General features: G+C 40.2%; 1 protein-coding gene across 2 annotated transcripts in view; it reads right to left on the bottom strand.

Annotated features, from left to right (window-relative positions):
* Positions 1-22099, bottom strand: part of SLC25A43 (solute carrier family 25 member 43) — a 69615-nt gene that overhangs the window by 12096 nt on the left and 35420 nt on the right. Inside the window, exons 4-5 of one of the 2 annotated variants that reach the window (XM_074208434.1) lie at positions 11829-11963; positions 3737-10676 (exon numbers count right to left, since the gene is read on the bottom strand). In XM_074208434.1, the coding sequence (XP_074064535.1) occupies positions 10476-10676; positions 11829-11963 (336 nt within the window). In that variant the 3' untranslated portion in view covers positions 3737-10475. Of the gene's footprint in view, positions 1-3736; positions 10677-11828; positions 11964-22099 lie in introns of those variants that run through there. The other variant, XM_074208435.1, reaches the window with a different exon arrangement.

Below are 22099 nucleotides of genomic sequence, written 5' to 3'. Positions count from 1 at the left end.
GGAAATAATTTATTGAGAAGATCATTAATTTCCCTAAAGTCTAAAGCTTTGGACAAATCGAGTTTAAGATGTCAATTGGAAATCCATTTCTAGATGTCTGAAAGGCAGTTGGACATTCGAGCTAGAAGTCAGTAGAGCAATTAGGTTTGGATAAGTAAATTCTAGAATCATCAGGATAGACATGATAATTGAATCCATGGGACTTGATGAGAATACCTAGTGAAATAAAATAGAGAAAAGGGTGCTGTGTGACATTCACTATTAAGGGCTTTTGACCTGGACGAATATACAGCAAAAGGAGACTGGAAGGAGTAGTCAGATGAGTCAGAGAAAAATCTGGAAGAGAGTGTAATCAAGAAAACCTAGAGAAGAGAGAATCAAGAAGAGGGTCTTTAACAATGTCAGAGGCTGCAGAGAGGTGAAAGAAAATGAGATTTAGGAAAGGACCATAGGATTTGGCAACTAAGAGATCATTGGTGACTTTGGAGAGCAGTTTCAGTGGAACAATGAGGTCAGAAACCAAATCGGAAGGGGTTGAAGAGAGTGAAAGAGAAAGTGGAGACACTGATTATAGATGGTCTCTTTTTGTTTAGCCAATAAGAGCAGAAGAGATATAGGATGATAGTGAAGATGAAAGGACTGAATGGTTTGGGGGTTTTTGAGGATGAGCAAAACTTGGGCATGTTTGGAGGTAGAAGGAAAGGAGCTGGTCCACAGGAAGAGATTGAAGATAAGCAATAGAGTAGGGATGATAGAGGGAGTATACTGTTGGAGGAGATGTGTTGGAATGGGATTGCTTCTACAATGTAGAAGAGGTTACCATAATAAGAAGTGAGGCCACCTCTTTGTATTGAAGTTACATCTGGGTAATGTGAGATGAGGAGGAAGGAAAAAAGAGGGCACTCGTGGGAAAGATTTTTTTTTAAATGAACTCAGGGAATAGTATCTCCTTTGGTCTAGCTGGAGGAAAGGATTCAATAAAGTATGAGATATGGTTGAAGTATCAGGCTTAAATGCCAGGCTATGGAAAACTATCTTGTACAAAGCTTGAGAACAAGTAACAAGGGTTAGAGGCAGAGGCAGTTAAAATGGACTTCCAAAAGCTGAGTATTTAAGTTTCAGAAAGAACACTTGCATTATAATTGGCAAATACTATAAATTCAGACTTGGCTTACTTTGTTGATTGTCTAGAATTAAGAAAGTTATGGAAAAAATCCTAAAAATGCATATTAAGCTCAAAAATATGTTGGAACACTTTTTTTAAAGCAGAGAGTCAATTGTTAAATGTTTACTAGCATACCTTAGGTTAGAAATCACAGGAATCAATCTCCCCAAACACCAAAATAATTGTGTAACTGAAAAAAATTGTGTAACTGAAAAAAAAAAGAAAAAAGAAAAAAATTGTGTAACTGAAAAAAAAGAAAGATCTTTTCTCTATAAAATATGAGGCAAGGACCTCAGCTGAGAGGGTGGAGAGGGCCATGGGAGGTTTGAGGAAGCATGTTTGGAAGAGCTTCTGTGAAGAGTGAGATGAGTTGATAAGGGAGGTGCAGATGAATTGTCTAGCAGCTATGAGGGACCCACTGAAGTTGAACAACATATATTTTAATGGTCCAGGCAATGTGGTTGCAGGATTTTCTTTGTTTTCATTCAGCAATTTATGTGTAGAAGAAAAGGTGGTGAATGGTGGTAGTGGTTCAAGGCTAAGGCCTGGCAAAATTCAATTGGTGATAAAATAGCAGAGGGGATCAAAGACTCAAGAGGACAGTGTAGAGCTGAATTGGTTCACCAAGGGGCCAAGATGCAGAAAGAAGAGAATGGCTAGTACAGGAATCATGGCCTGGGAGAGAACTGAGGGGTCAAGAGATTGATGATCCCAGTTTGATAGCAGATAGAGGGAGAGGTGGCAAATTGGCTCTTTTTCTTCAAAATTATAGTCTTAGAGTTTCAGCGACTTATCTTCCGAGTGGTGGGACTTGAACTCAGGTTTTCTCTTCTTGGCCTTGAAATCACTCCTCTATCTGTCATGCTATGCTAGTTCTCTCTTCCTACAGAGGGTCACCAAAGTGGTATAATGCTTTATGCTATTTTGTGAGATCATGGAGCACCCAAAGAAAGGCTCCCCTTTATAGTGTCAGAGATGCCAAAGTAAACATCACACTGTAAGAAGATAATACTCAGTCAGAAATCCTTCTGGAAGGGCACAGCAGCAACATAGCAAGAGCCAAAGGCTGTGGTGGTGAAGAATGGCTCCCAAGGTCCATCACTGTGGGAAGGCAATGTCATGATTCCCAAACCTTAAGATTGGTTTCATTTGATTTCTTTTCCCTGCCAGAGGTAGGTCCAGAGCTTTATTGTAAAGAACACTTGAGAAACTACTGTTACCTTAGATCACCAAGGGCTTTTTTTTAAAGTCAAATACACCAAACTCCTATAAAGGAGCTTCCTATAAAGGAACTATGGTGATCAAGAAGTATAAAAGAGGACCTTGCACGTAGTAGGAGGAGAATATATATATAATTTAGGTTTTTGCAAGGCAATGGGTTAAGTGACTTGCCCAAGGCCACACAGCTAGGTCATTATTAAGTGTCTGAGGCTGGATTTGAACTCAGGTCCTCCTGACTCCAGGGCAGGTGCTCTATCCACAGCGCCACATAGCTGCCCCCAAGAGAATATATATTTATTCAATGGAATTAGCCAACATTAATCATAGAACCAATTATTGCAAGGAGAATTAAGGGGAAACGTTGCATACAATACTCATGGCCTTTATGGGAGATTAAATGCAGTGGACAAAATAATAGACTTCAAATCAACATTTGTTTAAACACCTACCATGGGGCAGCTAGGTGGGGGCTGCAGTGGATGGAGTACTGGGCTTGCCATTTAACCCTGTTTGTCTCGGATTTCTAATCTGTAAAATGAACTGAAGAAGGAAATGGTAAAATATTCCAGTATCTTTGCTGAAAACCCCCAAATGGAGCCATATCTCTGGCAAATTACTCTCTGATTCTCAGTTTTCTCATATGCAAAATAGGGATAGGAATTAGACCTTTGATTTTATCAATGTAAGGAACATCCAATGAGGAAACAACCTCCATTAATACAGATTTGCAATTCATAATCTTAAATTTTGGAGGGAGAGGATTACTGATAAGTTAAAGGACTTACCTAGGGTCAACAGAACCAGTAGAACATTGTACACAGTAATAGCAATATTGTGCCATGATCAGCTATGAGACTTGGCTCTTCTCAGCTGTACAGTGATCAAAGACAATTCTAAAAGACCTGTAATGGGAAATGCCATCCACATCTAGAGAAAGAACTATGGAATCTGGATGTACATCAAAGCAGCCTATTTTCACCTTAAAAATTTTTTTTTTCCTCTTCGTGGTTTTTTCCTTTTGTTTTAGGTCTTCTTTCACAGTGTGACTAATATGGAAATATGTATAACATGATTATACATGTATAACCTCTATGAGATTACCTCCTATCCTAGGATGGGGTTGGGGAAGGAAGGATGGGAGGGAGAAAACTTTACAAAAATGAATGTTGAAAATTATCTTTACATATAATTGGAAAAATAAATAAATAAATTTTATTACAGAAAATGTCCTTGGGGATTAGGTATGAAGACAATCTAAGAAAATAATTGTGATATAATGAATATTAATATACATTTAAAAATAATTTTCATATAAGGTAATATCCAAATGAGGAAGACAATGTAACAAACCCAACAGTGTTCTCTGATTAGTCTGAATTTTAAAAGTACATATATAAAAGATAGAAGGAAGGGCAAAACTCCAAGAATGCAGAATAGTAGTATAAAATTATAAGAAAAGCAAGGTTAAACTTGGAAACAGCTTTCTTGGAATGAGCTGGGACTCGCAAAAATGCTGAAAGCAACAAAAAGAGTAGGTAGGCATGTTCAAAGCCAGAAGGTACATAAAAAGAGTAAATTTATTTGCTGTTGTTGCTGTTCAGTCATTTTTAGTCATGTCCTACTCTCTGTGACCCTTTTTGGAGTTTTCTTGACAAAGATACTGGAGTGGTTCACCATTTCCTTCTCCAGCTCATTCTACAGGTGAGGAAACTGAAGCAAACAGGGTGAAGTGACTTGCCCAGGGTCACCAGGTGGTTAGTGTCTGAGGCTGGATTTGAACTCATGAAGATGAGTCTTCCTAACTCCAGGCCTGATATTCTATCCACTGCAGTGCCCCTCTACCTGCCTTCTGTTGCTATGGATGTTGATGTTTGTCCTTCATTCTCAAAAACCATGACATCAGGGAGGTGATGCCATGACTAGCACACGAATTGGATTGGAGTATGTGGGGGGTGGGGTGGGGTGGGTGCTAGATCACCAGCCTGGGTCCAGTGGCCATTTAGGAATCAGGACAACTGGAGATGGCCCTGGATGTGAGACAATCAGGGTAAAGTGACTTGCCCAAGGTCACACAGCTAATAAAGAGTCAAATATCTGAGACTGGATTCAAACTCCTGTCTTCCTGACTCCATTGCCGGTGCTCTATCCACTGCACCACCTAACTGCCCTGCTATGGATATTCTTAATGCCATATTAACAGGCCACAGGGAGAAAGTAGGACATTAACATCTATTTTATTTTTGATATTCACTATCTAGATGAATAAGCCGCCAACTAGAAAAGCCAAAATGAACATGGTTAAGAGGAAATCAAATACCTGTTTAGACGAGGCAAGGAGAGAGAGCACCTTTCATGCCTTTTGGTCTTGATGTGATACTGGAATCACGTGCTCTTTGAAAACTGGAATAAGTGCTCAAAAGACTTAGGGATGGACAAATCTAGGTTCAACTTTTTAAAAGAGAGGAAATGTAGATTAAGGAAACTACCAGCTGAAGAGTTTGATGCTGATCTCTGGCAAAATTCTAGCATAGTTAGGAAGCAGCAGGTTCATGAGGTCTTAGAAAGGGGAAAGATGATGACAAGGAAACAACTCACTACAAACAAGTGATGCCAAATGAACTTCATTTCTACTTTTGTGATGGATGCTGGACTGGTAGACTAGAGAAGTGCATAAAGAGTCAGTCAGGAAAGCCTGGCAGATATCATTACTTGGATTTAAAGCTAGTAGAACAATGGTACCCAAAGAGTATAGGCATACCTCAGCGATATTGTGGGTTTGGTTCCAGACCACTGCAATAAAGTGAATAGTGCAATAAAGCAAGCCATATTAAATTTTTGGTTTCCCAGTGCATAGAAAAGTTATATGTACGCTATACTATAGTCTATTAAGTGTGCAATAGTATGATACCAAAGATGTACCTACCTTAATTTAAAAATACTTTCATTGCTAAAATTGCTAACCATCATCTAAGCCTTCAGTGAACTGTAATCTTGTTCCTGGTAGAGGGCCTCACCTCGATGTTGTTGACTGCTGACTGATCAGGATGGTAATTGTTAAAGGTTGGAGTGACTGTGGCAATTCCTTAAAATAATACAGTAATGAAGTTTGCCACATCGATTGATTCTTCCTTTCACTTGAACACTTAGAGGCCATTGTAAGTTTATTAATTGGTCTAAATTCTATATTGTGTCTCAGGAAATAGGGAGGCCTGAGGAGAGAGAGAAAGATGAGGAAATGGGTGGTCTATGGAGCAGTCAGAACACACAACATTTATCGATTAAGTTCAACTTCTTATATGGTTGCAATTTATGACGCCCCAAAACAATGACAATAGTAACATTAAAGGTCACTGATCACAGATCACTATAACAGATAAAATGATAATAAAAAATCTGAAATATTGTGAGAATTATCAAAATATGACATAGAGACATGACATATGGACGTAATGCTGGAAAAATGACTGCAGTAGACCTGCTCAGTGCAGGATCACCACAAAACTTCAAATTGTAAAAATGCAATATAAGCAAGGTATGCCTGTCTACATCAGTATTCATCTAAAATGGGGGCAGGGAACGTTCTGGTCTGCAGGCTGGAGAAAGCCTGTGAAATCAGTTGATCTGGTGCTGCCAGGACAACCTCAGGTGGGACTTGAAATTCAATAAATCTAGGAACTTTTCAGGGGTGAATTAATTAAATGTTTGACCAAATAAATACAGCAGGGGAATGATGTTATAAATATCCAAATGTCCCTTGGCAGAAAAAAAAAGGTTCCCCACCCCCTGATCTAGAGGAAGGTTTCTAGTGGTGTGTTGCAGGGATTTATCCATGGCTTTTTAAAAAACAGATTTGTGAAGGACTTTGAAAAAGTCATACACGGAATGCTTATCACATATTTCTGATGACACAAATCTAGGAAGGAAATTCACTATTGGATGAAAAACAACAGTGTCAGTGGGTTGGACTGATAACTTGGTTCAATTAAAACCAAATTTAATAAGAACTCATTTTTATATTGTTTTAAGGTCAGTAAAGTCTTTGCCTCACAATCACTCTAAAGTAGGTAGTGCAAATTATCACATCCATTTTAAAGAAGAGGAAACTGAGACTAAAAGAGATGAAATGACTTGCCCATGATTACAGAGTTTTCTCATTTCTGAGACAAGATTTGAAGCAACTTCCTGTTTCTAAGGACAACATTCTATCCCTGACACTCATATCATAGAGAAAAGAATAAAAGATTATACCTGATTCAAGTACAAGATGGGGACATGGTGGTTAGACCACAATGCATGTGGAAGACTTGAAGTTTTAGTGGAAGCAAACTCAATGATCTGAGAATATAATACAACATCCAAGTAAACCTACACGATATATTCTTCCTGAATAAGTCTCATCTTGCTCTTATGTGCTTTTCAGTTATGTTCTAGTTATGACACGTTTCAGTTTCATTTCCCCACCTAACTTCTAAGTTCCTTAAGGGCAGATACTGTTTATTCTACTTTTTAAAAATAAAATCTTTCCATATTGTAAAGTATGGTGAGGCACCACTATTAAGCACACAATAAAATATTGGTGAATACATAGTTACCATGGATGGAACAGAAAACGGGTGCTTTCAGTAAAATAACATTAGCTGAATCCAATTCAAGAACAAAACTAGGGTTTCCTTCCCATCTTCTCCTGTAGATAGCCCTCTATGATAGCCCCTCTCTGTCCCTCATTTTTAATCTCTTCCATTCTAGAGGCTACTTTTCTGATGCCTACAAGCATGTGCATATTTTCCCTGTCCTCAAAAACCTCTCATCACTTCTGGCTATATTTCTCTAAACTCCTTAAGTAGGCTAGCTATGATTAGTGCCTCCATTTCCTCTACTCTCATTCTCTTCTTAATTCTTGGAATTTGATTTCTGACCTCATTATTCAATGGGAAGTTGTGGCCTTTCTCAATCCTCATCCAGCTTGACATCTCAGCAGTCTCTGATACAATGGATCACCCTCTTCTTGATACTAGGTTTCGGGGTACCACTTCTCTCCTTGTTCTTCTCCTGTCTGTTCACTCTATCCTAGTCTGGGGCTTCATCCATGTCACAGCTACTAATGATGATGATTTCTCAGGCCTCTGTCCTAGGCCCTCTTCTCTTCTCCTTCTATGTAATTTCACTTGGTGATCTCATGAACTCCCATGGATTCAATGAACACATTTGTGCTAAAGATTCTTAGATCTACTTATCCAGTTTTGGTTTCTCTGCTGACCTCCATTCTGGTATCTCCAACTGTCTTTTAGCTATCTTGAACTGGATGTTCTATAGACATCTTAAATTCAACATCTCTTATATGCCCCCTTCTCTCTGCTGAGCCTGCTACCACTGCAGGTTACTCATCAACTCATGCATGAATTACTGCAATAACTGTTGGTGGCATTGCATGCCACAAGGCTCATCCCACTCCAGTTCATCCTCAACCATCAGCCACCAGTGATATTCCTAAAGCTCAGGTCTGTCCATGGCATTCCCTTACCCAGGAAACTCCAGAATCAAATCCCTTGCTTGATTTATCAAACCCTTCAGAACTTGCTTCCTTCCTACCTTTCCAGTCTTCTTACACCTTATTTTTGTCCCAGTGAACTGACCTTTTTGTTGCTCCTTGAACAATATACTCCATCTTTGGGTTCAGCATTTTCACTGTCTCCTAAGCCCAGAATTCTCTCTTCTTCTTTTTCTTCTCCTCCCCCTCCCTTCATCCTTGTGCCTTCCCCCTCTTATCTCCAGTCTGACCTGAATATAGTTTGTTTCCCTGTTTTCTCCCCTTAGACTATGATCTCCTTGAGAGGAGGGACTGGGTTTTTTTGGCCTTTCCTCACCTTTAGCATAGTATCTAGAACAGTGCAGATACTTTAATAAATGCTTGCTGACTATTCTGATTCTCAGAAAGAATGAGGCGAGTTAATTTACTTGTCTGGGCCTCTGTTTCCTCATCTATAAAACTAGATGACCTCTCAGGGCCCTCCTAGCTTTAGATCTATGGCCCTATATGTAAATGTAACCCTGGACGATTTCCTGTGCTTCCTTGGCCTCAATTTCCCCCTCTGTAAACTGAGAGGTTGGATTAGTGATCCTCTGAGCTCCTTTCCAGCTCTAGATCTAGGAGCCCATATTTCTTTTGTATAACTCAGGCAATAGGAAAAGCCCATCCTGCAGCTCAGAAAACCCTCCTTCTGTGTGTACCTTTCTTGGATAATGGTAAAAGGAGGTTTAAAGTCAAGATGCTATGCTTGGTAAGGTTTCTCATTGCTACCTTTGGCCATGGTAGTCATGTTTTACGCTGAGAAAGGTTTTGAGAACCTTCTAGATGCTCATTGCAATAATCTAGGCTATAGTTACATTAACAGACAATTCCATGGCCCAAATACAGGGAGTATCTCAGTACTTATGAATTAGTCTGGGGGATCTGGCTTTAAGAATTAAGAGAGTATGTGGAAAGGCAGTGAGCTAGAGAAGAAAAATCACTGGACTTTTAATTAGAGAATTGGAGCTCTAATTCCAGCTATGGCATGTGCTGCCCATGTGATCTGAACATTGCTTCCAGCTGTAGTTTTGTGATCCTGTCATTTAATCACACTGGACCTCAGATTCCTTTTCCGTAAAATGAATGAGTTGCACCTCTGAAATTCATTCTAGCTCTAGATCTGGGGACTTTGGACAAATTACTTCACTCCCTGAGCGACAGTTTCCCCCTGTGTAAAATGAAGGTGGTCCTCCATGGTTCTTTGAGCTCTAGATTCTAGAATTCTCTGATAATATAACCTTGGTGCCTTACCTCTTAGCTCAATAATAATGATCCACATTATCTCATACTATGCTCATGAGATCATATAAAGAAACAAAGGAATAAGTATGAGAAACTCAATGAGAAATTAGTTTAATATACAATATTCTTTCAAAAAACTGAAAAAAGAAGAAAAAAAGTCCAGTCAAAAAGACATGATTATTAACTTAACAACTAGATATTGGTTATTTTTGGAACCATCAGTAAGAATTATTTGAAAGGTATGGTTATGTATAGATCCGAGGTATTTTGCTCTTGAAAGGCTGGTTGAGATCACTTCAAAGTACTTTTTTTGTTCTGTTTTTGTGTGTGTGTGTGTTGTCTGGAGAGAATTTCATACTTCATATAAGGCTCAAACTTGATGACCTTTTAAGACCATTCTAAGGCTTTCTTACTTCTCTTCTTTGCAACTGCACCATGATTTAAAAAGAATGGGAACTACTGAAATTACCAGGTAATTTCTGACTTTGCTAGACAAGAATAAAATTATGTAGGTCAAAGGCATTGATTGTTAAGTTCCTTTTATGAACCCGTCCATAGCAGCTGCTAAGGACAATATGGAGTTTTCTGTGGCACCATGAAATGGATATGAACAAAAGCACTTTACTTAATGAATGACTCAGGCTTCCTCAACTTGAAATGAAAGATTTTGGAAACATTTTCATCCTTTTATCTTCAAAAACACAAAGGGCTAGGATGAAGCAATGAATTCTTACACTGGGAAGGTTTGGGCCACACTATTCAAACTGGATCTGTGTTGGTTTGCAGGAATTTTGCAGTCATTGCTAGTTGGTACAAACATCAAATACTGGTAAGCAAGGCAAGAGTCAGTGTAATGTCTGGTCTGCTAATGTATACTCTGACATACACTCTATCTTTCTTTTAAGAAAGTTCCTAACACAGCAAACCTGTTTCTTTGGGTCTTTGCCTCTACTCACTATTGATATGAATTGATATTCTTGCTTTGGCAAGTTGACCTTGGAAAGCTTGGAGTTGGGACTGGCCAGTCCTATCCCTGGGATACTAGGTGTAGTTCGCCAGACAGTGATGGAAGCTCCAGGCACTTTAATCAAAGAAGGCCTCCAAGTCTGCAGTGGTGCAGGCATGAATCTAGGCAGGGGCCCACAGATCCCATGGTGAAAGCTTCAAGCTTCTCATTTGGTTCAGGATGGTGCTCAGAGGAAACCTTTTCTGATCACACAAGGTCATGGGGTTGTACATCTAGGTACGTTTTTAACATAACTTTCAGCCTTGTAGTTCTTATAGAGTGGGTTTTCTTGCCTTAAAATTGCTGTTTCTGAGTAACTTCTGTAATTCCCGTAACTCTTGCGGCTGTAAACTCTGATCTACGCCTGGGATAAGCTTATAGCTCAAAGGGGACACAGTGTAGCCATTTTGATAAAGGCAGATTCTCTTGCAAAACTCAAAGGTGCTAAACATAATTCCAAAATATGGAACTATCTGTAAAAAAAACAAACAAACACAAAAAACAGGTTAAAATCCAGTTAAAGAATTAAAAATTGTAAAATAATGCTTTGAAAGCTATGACTCAAACATGCATTCCAGTAGAAACAAATGCAGCAGCTACCACAACAGTTGTAATGTCAGTTCCTTGAGAGCAGGGACTGGTATTCCTAGAGCAGGTGCTTAATATTTGCTGATTGAGTGATAGATTCTCTCTCCCCCTCCCCTATACAACGTAAGCTCTTTGAGGGCAAGGACTGTTTCATTTTTTGCCTCTGTATCCCTAGGGCCTAGTATAATATCTGGTATTTATTAGGTGTTTAAAGAATGTTTACAGATAAGGGGCAGCTAGGTGGCACAGTGGATAGAGCATCGGCCCTGGAATCAGGAGTACCTGAGTTCAAATCCAACTTCAGACACTTAATAATTACCTAGCTGTGTGGCCTTGGGCAAGTCACTTAACCCCATTGCCTTGCAAAAAAAAAAATGTTTACAGATAGATTGATCTGGGAGAGTGGCATCATGGGATCTAGCCCAGAGAGGAAGGAAAGGGGAAAGAAGTGATTTGGACTACATAACAGAGAGAAAGCCAGTGGCAGAAAACCCATGTCTGTTGTTGATGTGTGTGCAGTGGGGTTTGTTCCATTGACCATTTACTCATCAAGAGAGACTTCAATTTCTTAAATCTCTTCAGGCTCAATAATGGTTCAAGATTGTCTAGTACTCTAACTTCCAAGGAACTTTCCTTCTAACAACCCTGTAGAGGGCAGGCATAATTAACCCCATTATGGATTAATAAGGTGAGAAGACTGAAACTCAAAAGAGATGTTAGGTGACTTTCATGTTCACTCAACCAGGATGCGTTATATCTGGGACTCCAAAGCCAGGCCTTCTGACTCCTAGATTTTTCATATTGTCCAAAATACTTCAGAACTAATGAGGGCATTCTTTCTCTTTGCAAGGTAATTAGTCTTCTTTTCCCACAGTCCTTCTCATACTTTGGGACCACTGTTCTTACCATGGAAACTTGAGCAATCTAGGTGAGTGCTTCCATAAAGCCTCATCATGGGACTGAGATTTGAAAGCCTAATGAGAGAGGGCAGGGAACAGAGTCCTGGGAACATAGGATGAGGTACCTAAGGTTCTCACCTTTAGCAAGTTGGCAGTCAATCCATTCCAGAGGGCCAGCACACCTTGGGCCTTCACTACCTGTCGGAAGCAGTCCACTGCCCCTGAGAAATTGGTGTCTACTCTACCACAATGAGGGAGGTAGTTACTCTGGGCCTGGGAGGGAGGAAAGGGATAGTTTAGTGACTAGGAGACATAAGAACCAATAATTAGAGATGAGAGATCATGTTAGAGTTCTGAATGCTATACTTGCTGCCAAGATATATACAAGGAGGTACCAATCAACCACAGGGTTTACCCAAATGTAGCAGCAGCATTTTTCTGGCTCCCTTGAATTTACCAGATGACCCACCTCAAAGGTGTAAAGCAAGATTATGCCCCTGTTCCCACACTCACACATACACTACTAATGAAGAAAAGTTCTCAACTAAGCTTAGTCTGTTTACTGCACCCACATAAAGAGTTTGGAGGCTGATTCAGGAGAGCTAAGAATCAAATCAGAAATTCAGGACATAGATCAAAAATGGCACCTTTGGTTTTCTGCTTCTTTGTTAGCAGATATTTAGGGGACAGGAATCATTCCATTTTACTAAGCATCAGCACAGGAAAGTTAAGTACAAGCGTCACGCAGCTAATCACGGAAAGAGATCAAACAGCTCTTATTCTTCTAGTTCAACTATTGAGGACAGAAGCCTTCTGAAGCCAGGATTCAAAGGCTGCTGGCTATTTCCTACTTTCCACTACACCACATTGCCTTTCTTCAGCCACAGTTTCTATTATAACCATCAAATCATTCTTTACTTAAACTGAACAAGTAGAATCTTCACAATCAGGTAAGAAATATATCATGATTTTATGAAACTAGGGCACAATACTATCAATAAGTTTTTGTTATCTTTACAACAAAATATTCCTTGGCCATGGATGCCATGGGACACATGAATAACTGATTCTCTAGGAGTAGAGCTTATCTGTGATGTGATGATCATTTTAGATGGATACAGATCAAGTATAATGTGGCATGCATGCTGAATTTCAAACAGTGTAGATTGATGGAAATCACTGCAGCACAATCCATTTAGAATTTGGAAACAACTACAGTTCTTGGCTAGGTGGGCCTGACTTTCAAATTTTGCATGGAGTTGGGCTATTGTCCTAGAACTGCCAATGTTGGGTTCAGAACTTGCATTTTGATTTCCTATTTGGGTTGTCTCCTCCTATTAGAATGCAAGTCCCTTGAGGACAAGGATCATCTCCATTTTCTATTTTTATACTCAGCCCTAAGCACGGTGCTTGGTCCAAGTCAGTATTTAATAAGTGTTTTTGTTCCATCCATTTATTCAGATTGTGCTGGATTGGGAAGTAAGGGCTAGTAAAAAAAAATTGGATGGGGAGTTGAGAACCCAGAGTTCTGGCTCAGGTTCTGCCACCGATCTTTTTGTGAACTTGGCCCAATCACTTCAGCTTTTTAGGTCTCATATCCTGCTTTGAAGAATGGTGAGGGAAAAAAAAAGGAATGGGGTGGTCTAGACAGTATCCAAGGTCCCTTCCACTTTTGAGGTTCTGTGATTTTTATTCCCTAACTCCAAGAAAAATCTGACTTCTTAGGGCACTGCAATGGAATTCTAATGATAGAACAATAATGCTGAAAAGCCAAACAGTCAGCCATTGCTATGATAAAGCAGTGCTAGGACACCAAAACGGACACATTTTTGCTTCTTCATTCTTCCTCACATAAGTCTCAAGGCAACATCGACTGACTTGACTACAGTAAATAAGGACACATAGGAATAGGGACTGACCCAGTGATTTCCAGATGGTGAAATACCAAAGCAGATCTAAACTTTTTGAGCAACTTATGGTAGTAGAGAGCTGCCAGGGACCCTGAGAAGTTAAGTGACTTATCCAGGATCATACAGCCAATCTGGCTCACAAACAAAAGCTGAATTGAGGTTATCATCAACTCCAAGGCTGGTTTCCAAACACCTACTCCATACCATTTTAGGGAAGGAGATATAGTAGGGGAATGTCGGCTCCTTTTAAGTAGGGACACTTTAAATTTTTTTGTACTTTTATCCTAGTACCTAGAATGATGCCTGGGCATAATAGGTGCTTAATAAATGCTTGTTGATCCTTCTATTTGTTGCTCACTAGCGACTTCCGTCACTAGGGTAAGTAGAGGGCATGTCTCCCCTGACCTCCTCGCCCCCCCCAAGACAGTTTTCAGATAAAGAAATCAAAGTTATTTATAGTCATATGAAAAAGTGCTTAGATTAGAGAATGCAAATCAAAACAACTAAGCTACTACCTCACAACTGTCAGATTGACCAATATGACTAAAAAGTATCAATGATGTTGGAGGGGATATGGGGAAAATGGGACACTAATGCATTGTTAGTGGAGTTGTGAACTGATCCAACCTTTCTGGAGAGCAATTTGGAACAATGCCAAAGAGCCATCAAACTGTGCATACCCTTTGATCCAAGGATACTACTAGGTCTGTATCCCAAAGAGATTATGAGAAAGGGGAAAGTCCCACATGTTCAGAAATATTTATAACAGCTCTACGAGAGTGGCAAAGAATTGTAAATTGAGAGGATGCCCATTAATTAGGGAATGGCTGAACAAATTGTGGTATATGAACGTGGAGTACAATTATGTAATAAGAAATGATGAACTGACAAATTTCAAAAAAATCTGGAAAAACTTGCATGAACTGATGCAAAGTGAAATGAGGAGAACCAGAACATTATACACATTAATAACAACATTGTGTGATGATCTATTATGAATGATTTAGTTCTTCTCTTCAATACAGTGATTCAAGACAAGACCATGATAGAAAATGCTATCCACGTTCAGAGAAAGAACCATGGAGTCTGAATGCAGATCAAAGCACACTCTTTTTTACTTTATTTTTTAGTGAGTTTTTCCTTTTGGTCTGTTTCTTCTTTTATAACATGACTAATATGGAAGTATGTTTTACATGATTACACATATATAAGCTATATCAGATTGCTTACCATTTAGGGGAAGGAGAGAGGGAGGGAGAAAAAATCAGAATTCAAAATTTTTTTAAAATGAATGTTTAAAATTGACTTTACATGTAATTGAGAAAATAAAATACTACTTAAAATAGAAGGTTATACACGCACAAAATTCCAAACTTAAATACCAAAAAGGGGCATTCCTCTCTCATACCCAGAAGAATGCAAAAGAGGATTCTTTATGAAACTGAATCTCTATTTCATATCATTTTCCTTTTTAAAAGAAGTATATAAGAAATTCTACATACTACTTTTAAAACTGTTCTTGCTTGTCTGTATTTCTTTCTGAACATCCTTCTGTTCTCCTCTATGCATTTATTTATTTTTGGTTTTTGGAGGGCAGTGGGGTTAAGTGACTTGCCCACGGTCACACAGCTAGGTAACTTTGAAGTGTCTATGGCTGGATTTGAACTCAGGTCCTCCTGATTTCAGGGCCTGTGCTCTATCCACTGCGCCATCTAGCTGCCCCTACTTCTGTGCGTTTTAAAGAATATTACAATAACTTTTTATGGCATCACAAGTGGTAGTCCTTTTCTCTCCACTCTGGTCATACCCCTCCTCCCAATTACAAATCAAGAGAAAAAACTGCTTGTAACACAGTATTGTCCCTGCACTTTATGTCTATCCATTGTCTGTGAGGAGGTGGGTAACACACTTCATCACTGATTTTGCAGAGACACAGCTGGTCATTGTATTGATCACAATTCTTAAGTCAAAGTTATTTATCTTCATAATGTTGATGGTTTTGTAGAAACTATCCTCCTGGTTCTGCTCATCTCACTCTTTTCCATTCAAACTACTCAGGACTCTTTCAAATTGTCTCTTTAATCATTTCTTATATTCACTTACATTCACATACCAAGTTTTTCAGCCATTCTCTGAATTTTGCTCATATCTGTATATTTGCCTTCTCACATACCCAAATTATGAGAAACAGCAAATTCTACTCCTTTTTTTCTTCTTTTCTATCCTCATGTATTTATCCTCTTATCCTTCCTGTTCTCTTTAAACACTTTGAATCTCTTCCCCTCCCTTCCCACTCTATCACTAGGACTCTGTTTTTCTTAACTTCCTTAATATCTTTAGTTCACTTGTTTCTTCACTCCCATCAGAATTCTTGTTACTTCATCTATCAGATTACTCAGTGTCATGGGAGGAGAGAGGGAAGGGGGAGAGGAAGAAAAAACTACTCACTACAATACCACTTAGCTGCCCAATAGTACTACATTATCCTATAGCTCCTTTCAATAGTTCTATTCTCTTTAACATCAATTTTTCTCCCTTTAGGATTATCCTCCACTTTGTAGGATAAGTTATTCTTGATTGCAAGCCCATCTCTTTTTTGCCTTTCAGAATACTACATTCCAAGATCTCATTTATAATAGAAGCTGCCAGGTCTTGTGTGAGCCTGGTTTTAGTTCCTTTGTACTTGAATTGCTTCTTTCTAGATGTTTGTTTGATATGGACATTCTGCATTTTGGCTATAATATTCCTGGGACTTTCCCTTTCAGGAAGTGACTGGTAGATTTTTCCTATCTTTACTTTGACTTTTTGTTCTAACTAATCTGAGCTGTTTTCATTTATGATTTCTTGAAACATGGTTTCCAGTTTTTTTTTTTGGGGGGGGGGATCATGGTTTTCAATGAGTTCAATGATTCTTAAATTCTCTTTCTGATTTGTTTCCAAATTAGTTGTTTTTGGTATCAGATAGTTTACATTTTCTACTGTTTTTTCCATCTTTAGTTTATTCTTCTATTTCTCACTGTTTTCATAGAGCCATTGATTCCTGTTTAGTCTAGTCTAGTTCTCAGGGCATCTATTTCTTGGCTAAGATTTACCATACTCTTTTTTTAAGCTACTCATTCTCCTTCCAATTTTCTCCTCAGTTACTTTTATTTTTTTTTAAATTTCATGCTTTATTTCTTCTAGGTATTCAATGTAGTCAAAGAAAATCTCCTGTCTCTACTTGTAGCTGTGTGGAGTTAGATTTGCAATACTTTTTTTTTTATTTAAAGCAATGGGGTTAAGTGACTTGCTCAAGGTCACTCAGCTAGGCAACTTTAAGCGTCTGAGGTCACATATTTGAACTCTAGTCCTCATGACTCTGGGGCCAGTGCTTTATCCACTGCGCCACCTAGCTGCCCTGATTTGCAATAATTTTTTTATACCCATTGGTCTTTGATTTACTCATCTCTCCAACCTTAGTTCTTCAAGTAGAACTTTGAGCCTGGGTCAGGCTCTGCCATCTGGATGGGTTGTGATCAGCTCCACTTCTGGATGGGGGTGATCAGCCTTCCTTGGTCTTCTTGTGGGTCTCCTAGGTTTTTTGACTGAACCCCTGCCTCTTGGGTCTCTGAGGTTCAGAGAGCAAGATCTTTAAGGCTGTTCGCTGTTCATTTCTTTATCCTGGTTCTTGGGGAAGCCCTCCATTCCTACTGTCTCCAAACTCAGAACTCAGCAGGTTGCATATGTCCTGTCGCTAGTCTGACTGGCACTTTGCTGGGAGTGGGGTGGCTTTTCCTATTTCTGTGAACTCTTGGCTGTCTTTTTGTGCAATTTGGGGGTGGAAAAAGTAATTTACTATACCTTACTGCATCTTTTATCATTATTTGGTCTGTTATGCACTTCAGGGCAAGGTCTCCTTCCCCACTAGGCATTCAACCAGAAATCTCATGTTGGGACAAACCTTGAAGATCAAGGCATTCTATAGGAAGGCAGCATTATATAGTACAATGGCATCAAATCCAAATAGAAACAGATCCCTATGGGCTGATACTGACTTAGAAAACTACAAAATAACATTTAACTATGTTGTATTTTATTTTTACTTTGGTTAAATGTTTTCAAATTATATTTTAACCTAGTTTGGACCACATGTTTACTGGCATCTGCTGGAAACTGTAATGCAGTGGTAAAAATGCTGAAATTAGAGTCAGGAAGACCCGAATTTGAAGCTTTTTGGAATCATTAGCTATGTAATCTTGAACAAGTCACTTCCTTTCTCTGGACCTCAGTTAACCCCTCTGCAAAATCAGAGAATGGACTGCATGGACTATGAGATCTCTTTCAGTTCTAGATATAGGATTCTTCCCTAGGCCTCACTTTCTTCCTCTGTAAAATGAAGAGGTTGGAATTGATGAACTGTAAGGTCTCTTCTAGATCTGGTGCTATTGGTTACCCGTGGTTCAAATGCAGTTTAATAGGGCACTTCCAAACAGCTCCAACAATCTACCATTGCTGCTTATCTGGTTGTGAGACATTCTGGGAAGCGAAAATGAATCTCCCACAAGGGCAATGGAAAGATGTATGTGTATGTGTGTGTGTAGGCTGGAATGAGATGTCTGAAGAAAAATATATAAGAAAAGTGGGCTACATGTGGGCAAGGGATGACCTGTTAATAGCTTTGGTGGTCCACTTGTATCCTCTGCATGTCAGGAGAATGTGAGGAAGGCCTTCCAAATGTTAGGCAGCCTTCCTTTGCCAAATGTGTTGGTAGACACAGACAAGAGTCACATAAATGGGCAAGCATGGATAGGCTGCAATCTCCATCTTTGGAGGGAACTTCAAATGCAGGAGAAAACAGATTCACTGAGTCTTTGACTGGTGAGTATGGATGAATGCCCATGAGGAATTAAGGCTTTTCACTTGCAGGCAAATTCTGAAAAATCAAGCCACCAATGCCAACCCTACTTATTAGCTGGGAGTAAAGGCGCCTTTCCCTTGTCACGTGAAACACATGAGCTCTGGTTTGTTTGTTTTTTTGGCTCCAATTAGACCCCAAAGAATTGTGTTATTCTCAGCTGGCAAAAACTTGTCTTGGTTGCTCTAAGTAAGCAGTGTTGGTTCCCTCCTCAGCAGGGGAGGCATTCCCGCCAGCTGCACGCTATGCTTCCCAGAATTAGTCATACTTCAACAACATCTAGGAACTATGAGGGGCCCCAGATATCCCAATACAACTGCTGCTCCTTGGGGATGGGAGGATTGGAATGCAAAGGGAACACAGATCATATTCCAAACATTCAACAACTATTAAGTGCCAGCTTTAAGCTAGACAGTGGGAGAGATAAAAAGATAAGATTTGGTCCCTCCCCTCAGGGGGCATAGTATCCAAAGAAGCAAGGCAGCATGGTGTAGTGGAAAGAAGACCTGGGTTCAAATCCCTATGCTGACACAAATTGGCTATGGGACTACTGGCAAGTCACTTAACTATCCTATGCTTCAGTTTCCTCATCTGTCAAAGGAGGGCAAATCTTAGCACTACCTGCCTCACAGGGTTATTGTGAGGAAACTACTCAAAGTATAACACAAATGTGAGTTGGTATCATCCGACAGGGGAAATAGGATCAGAGCACAAGAAGGATACAGCAGAAGGATATGAAGGAGAGAAAGAAAGCTCCTTTCCGACATGGGGGTGGGTGGGGAACACATAAGAGCAATGCAGAACACAACAGATCTAATACTGTTATAGTGCAAAGCACTATAAGTGCACTATAAAGTGCACATTGATTCTTTCATTTGGCTTTCTTAATAGCCCTGGGACAGATATGATACTATTACTCCCATTTTTCAGATGAGGAGACTGAGGCTAGGTTAAGTGACGTTCTCCAGGGTTATACAGCTAGTAAGTGCTTGAGGCAGAATTTAAACCCAGGTCTTTCTGATTTCAAGCCAAGAATCTTATCCATCACACTCTTGCCATCAGATCGCAGGCTTGATGTGAGGATAAATTGAGAGAATGTTTGTAAAACCCCTCGCAAATTCTAAAGCTGCTGTTGTTATGGAGTCATTTTTCAGTTGTGTCCAGCTCTCTGACTCTAGTGGGGGTTTTCTTGGTAGAGTTACTGGAATCGTTTGAGTGGCAGCACTGTGTATATGTCAGCTATTAGTCTAGGAACAGCAAGGTGGCAGGTTAGATAGAGCTCTGGAATTGGAGTCAGGAAGACCCGAGTTCAAATTCTGTATCAGAGCCTTCTGGCCACCACAACAGCCAGAAGTAGGGGCAAAGGGGGTTCGGGCTGCTGGCAGTGGGGAGGGAGCATCACCAAAATGAGCAGGTGCGGCTTCCCAGTTACTGGCAGACTTTCACCTTGGCACAGGGACGATTTGGAGTTGAGTAGCCAAAATATTGAGAAGAAGACCCAGAAGGGAAGAAACAATACAAAATGCTCAGTTTTCTGAATGAGGCTTGCATGGGGCCCAACAGAACTGTCGATGACTTGCCTTGCCAGGTCCTATCTATTAAAATTGGGGGTCTTTGGGGGCTTTCCAGGCTTGTATCTTGAACAACCAATTTGTAGATTTAAAGGCTTGGGAGGAACAGCAGAAAAGACAGTGAACTTGCCTTGTAAAGGGGGTCTGCCAGCTCCCCACTGACACCTGTCAATTTGGATGAAATCTGAGGGAAAGGGGCATGACTGCCAATCCTAAATCCTCTAGGAATCTGGCCAGCAAAAATAATTTAGTGGCAAGTAGACAGAAAGTACAGAAGCACAGTGGACAGTAATCTGTCCTTAAAGTTTGGTTCAAATCCTGCCTTTGACAGAGACTGACTGTGTTACCCTGGGCAAGTCAACAACCTTTTCAGAGAGCCTTAGATGCTCTCAAAGACTTGTAGGTTGCAGAGCAACCTGGGTGTTTTCTATATTGGTGGGTGGCATTTCCTCATCAAGAATTCTTTAGATCTGTGAAATCAGAGGTCTGGTCCCATGCTCCCCAAAAGGTAGAGAATGGGAGAGATAAATAGTAAAGAGAGATCCTGACACCCCCAGCATTTGGAGTAGGTGCCCTTTAACTTTTCAGCTAGCTAGCATTATACAATATCGTAGAGAAAAATCAACTGAGGGAACACTTTGACCCTTGGGATCTCCCTCAATCTTGGCCTGTTGCTTCCTTTCCCTGGGCTGAGAAATGGGGGTGACTGTAGACCTACAGGAAGGATGGCATCCATCTAGGGGAAATTTCAAATGATGCAGCTTGTTGCCTTGCTGGCAGTGCTTACTGATGAGGGCCAGCTGAAGCTGTGAGAAGCCAAAACAACATGGATTGGAAGATTGTTGCAGACAAGTTTGTGTTGTTATGAGAAGAGATCTTTAGGGGTCCTGACTAATGTCATGTTTGATGTGATGCTGCTTCTTCTCCTTTGGGGATATCATATGTGTCCCCACTGCAACCATGCCTTCTTCATAGGCTCACAGAACAGATCTTGGAGACCACTAGTCCAGCCCCCTCGTTTTACAGAGGTGGAAACCAAGGCCCAGGAAGGGGAAGGGAATTGCCCAAGGTCACAGAGCATCCATGACCAGAAAGGACCTCAAAAAAGTCATCTAGTTCATTTTATAAGAGAAAACTGAGGACTGGAGAGAAGTAATTTGCTCAAAGTCACATAAGCAGTAATGACTGAACTAGGATTTCAAATCAGGTCCCCTGCCTCCAGTCAGTGCCCCTTCAGAGGCCCACATCACCTCTTACCAAGACTACTCTTGGATTTCTCATGGGTCTCCCTGCCTCCACTCTGCTGCCAATGATCTCAGCATTTTATCTCCCTACTTAATAACTCCAGTAACTTTCTATTTCCTTGAGGACCAAACATCATCGCCTCTGTTTAGCTTTTAAAACCCTTCACAATCTGATCCCAATCTACCTTTGTAGCCTTATTGACCCCCAGGGGGCATCTAGGTGGCACAGTGGACAGAGCATTGGCCTTGGAGTCAAAAGGATGGGAGACTGAATCCAGCCTCAGACATTTGACACTAACAAGCTGTGTGACCTTTGGCAAGTCATTTCACTCAGACTGCCTCCCATCCAGGGGCATCTCCAGTGTCCTGATTCCTATCTGGCCACTGGACCCAGATGACTGGAGGAGAAAGTGAGGCTGGGGACTTAGCACAGCACCCCCTCACTGAAATACAATTCATGTGCTTGTCACAGCATCACCTCTCCATGATGTCATGGTCTTCTTCCAGAAGGAAAGACAGACATCATCATCATCACTGACCTCCAAAATATACTCTATGATCCAGTCATGCTGACCTTCTCCATTTCTTACACATGATCCTCCATCTCCTATCTCCATACTTTACTATATCCCAGGAATTCTAGAAAAACAAGGACAAAAAATGAGAGCGTGCTTTCCTACAGTAATTCTGTGATCCTCAGGCTACAGGAAGGAAGAAGTGGTTCTGCCATGATGGAGACCCAGCCTGGAGGCTTGTTTATTTTTTTCCTTTTTTACAAAGGCGTATTTGC

This window comes from Macrotis lagotis, chromosome X (assembly GCF_037893015.1).
Source record: "Macrotis lagotis isolate mMagLag1 chromosome X, bilby.v1.9.chrom.fasta, whole genome shotgun sequence".
NCBI classification, from domain to species: Eukaryota; Metazoa; Chordata; class Mammalia; order Peramelemorphia; family Peramelidae; genus Macrotis; species Macrotis lagotis.
The sequence above is the reverse complement of the archived record's forward strand: the minus strand, read 5'-3'. Positions and strand labels throughout refer to the sequence as shown.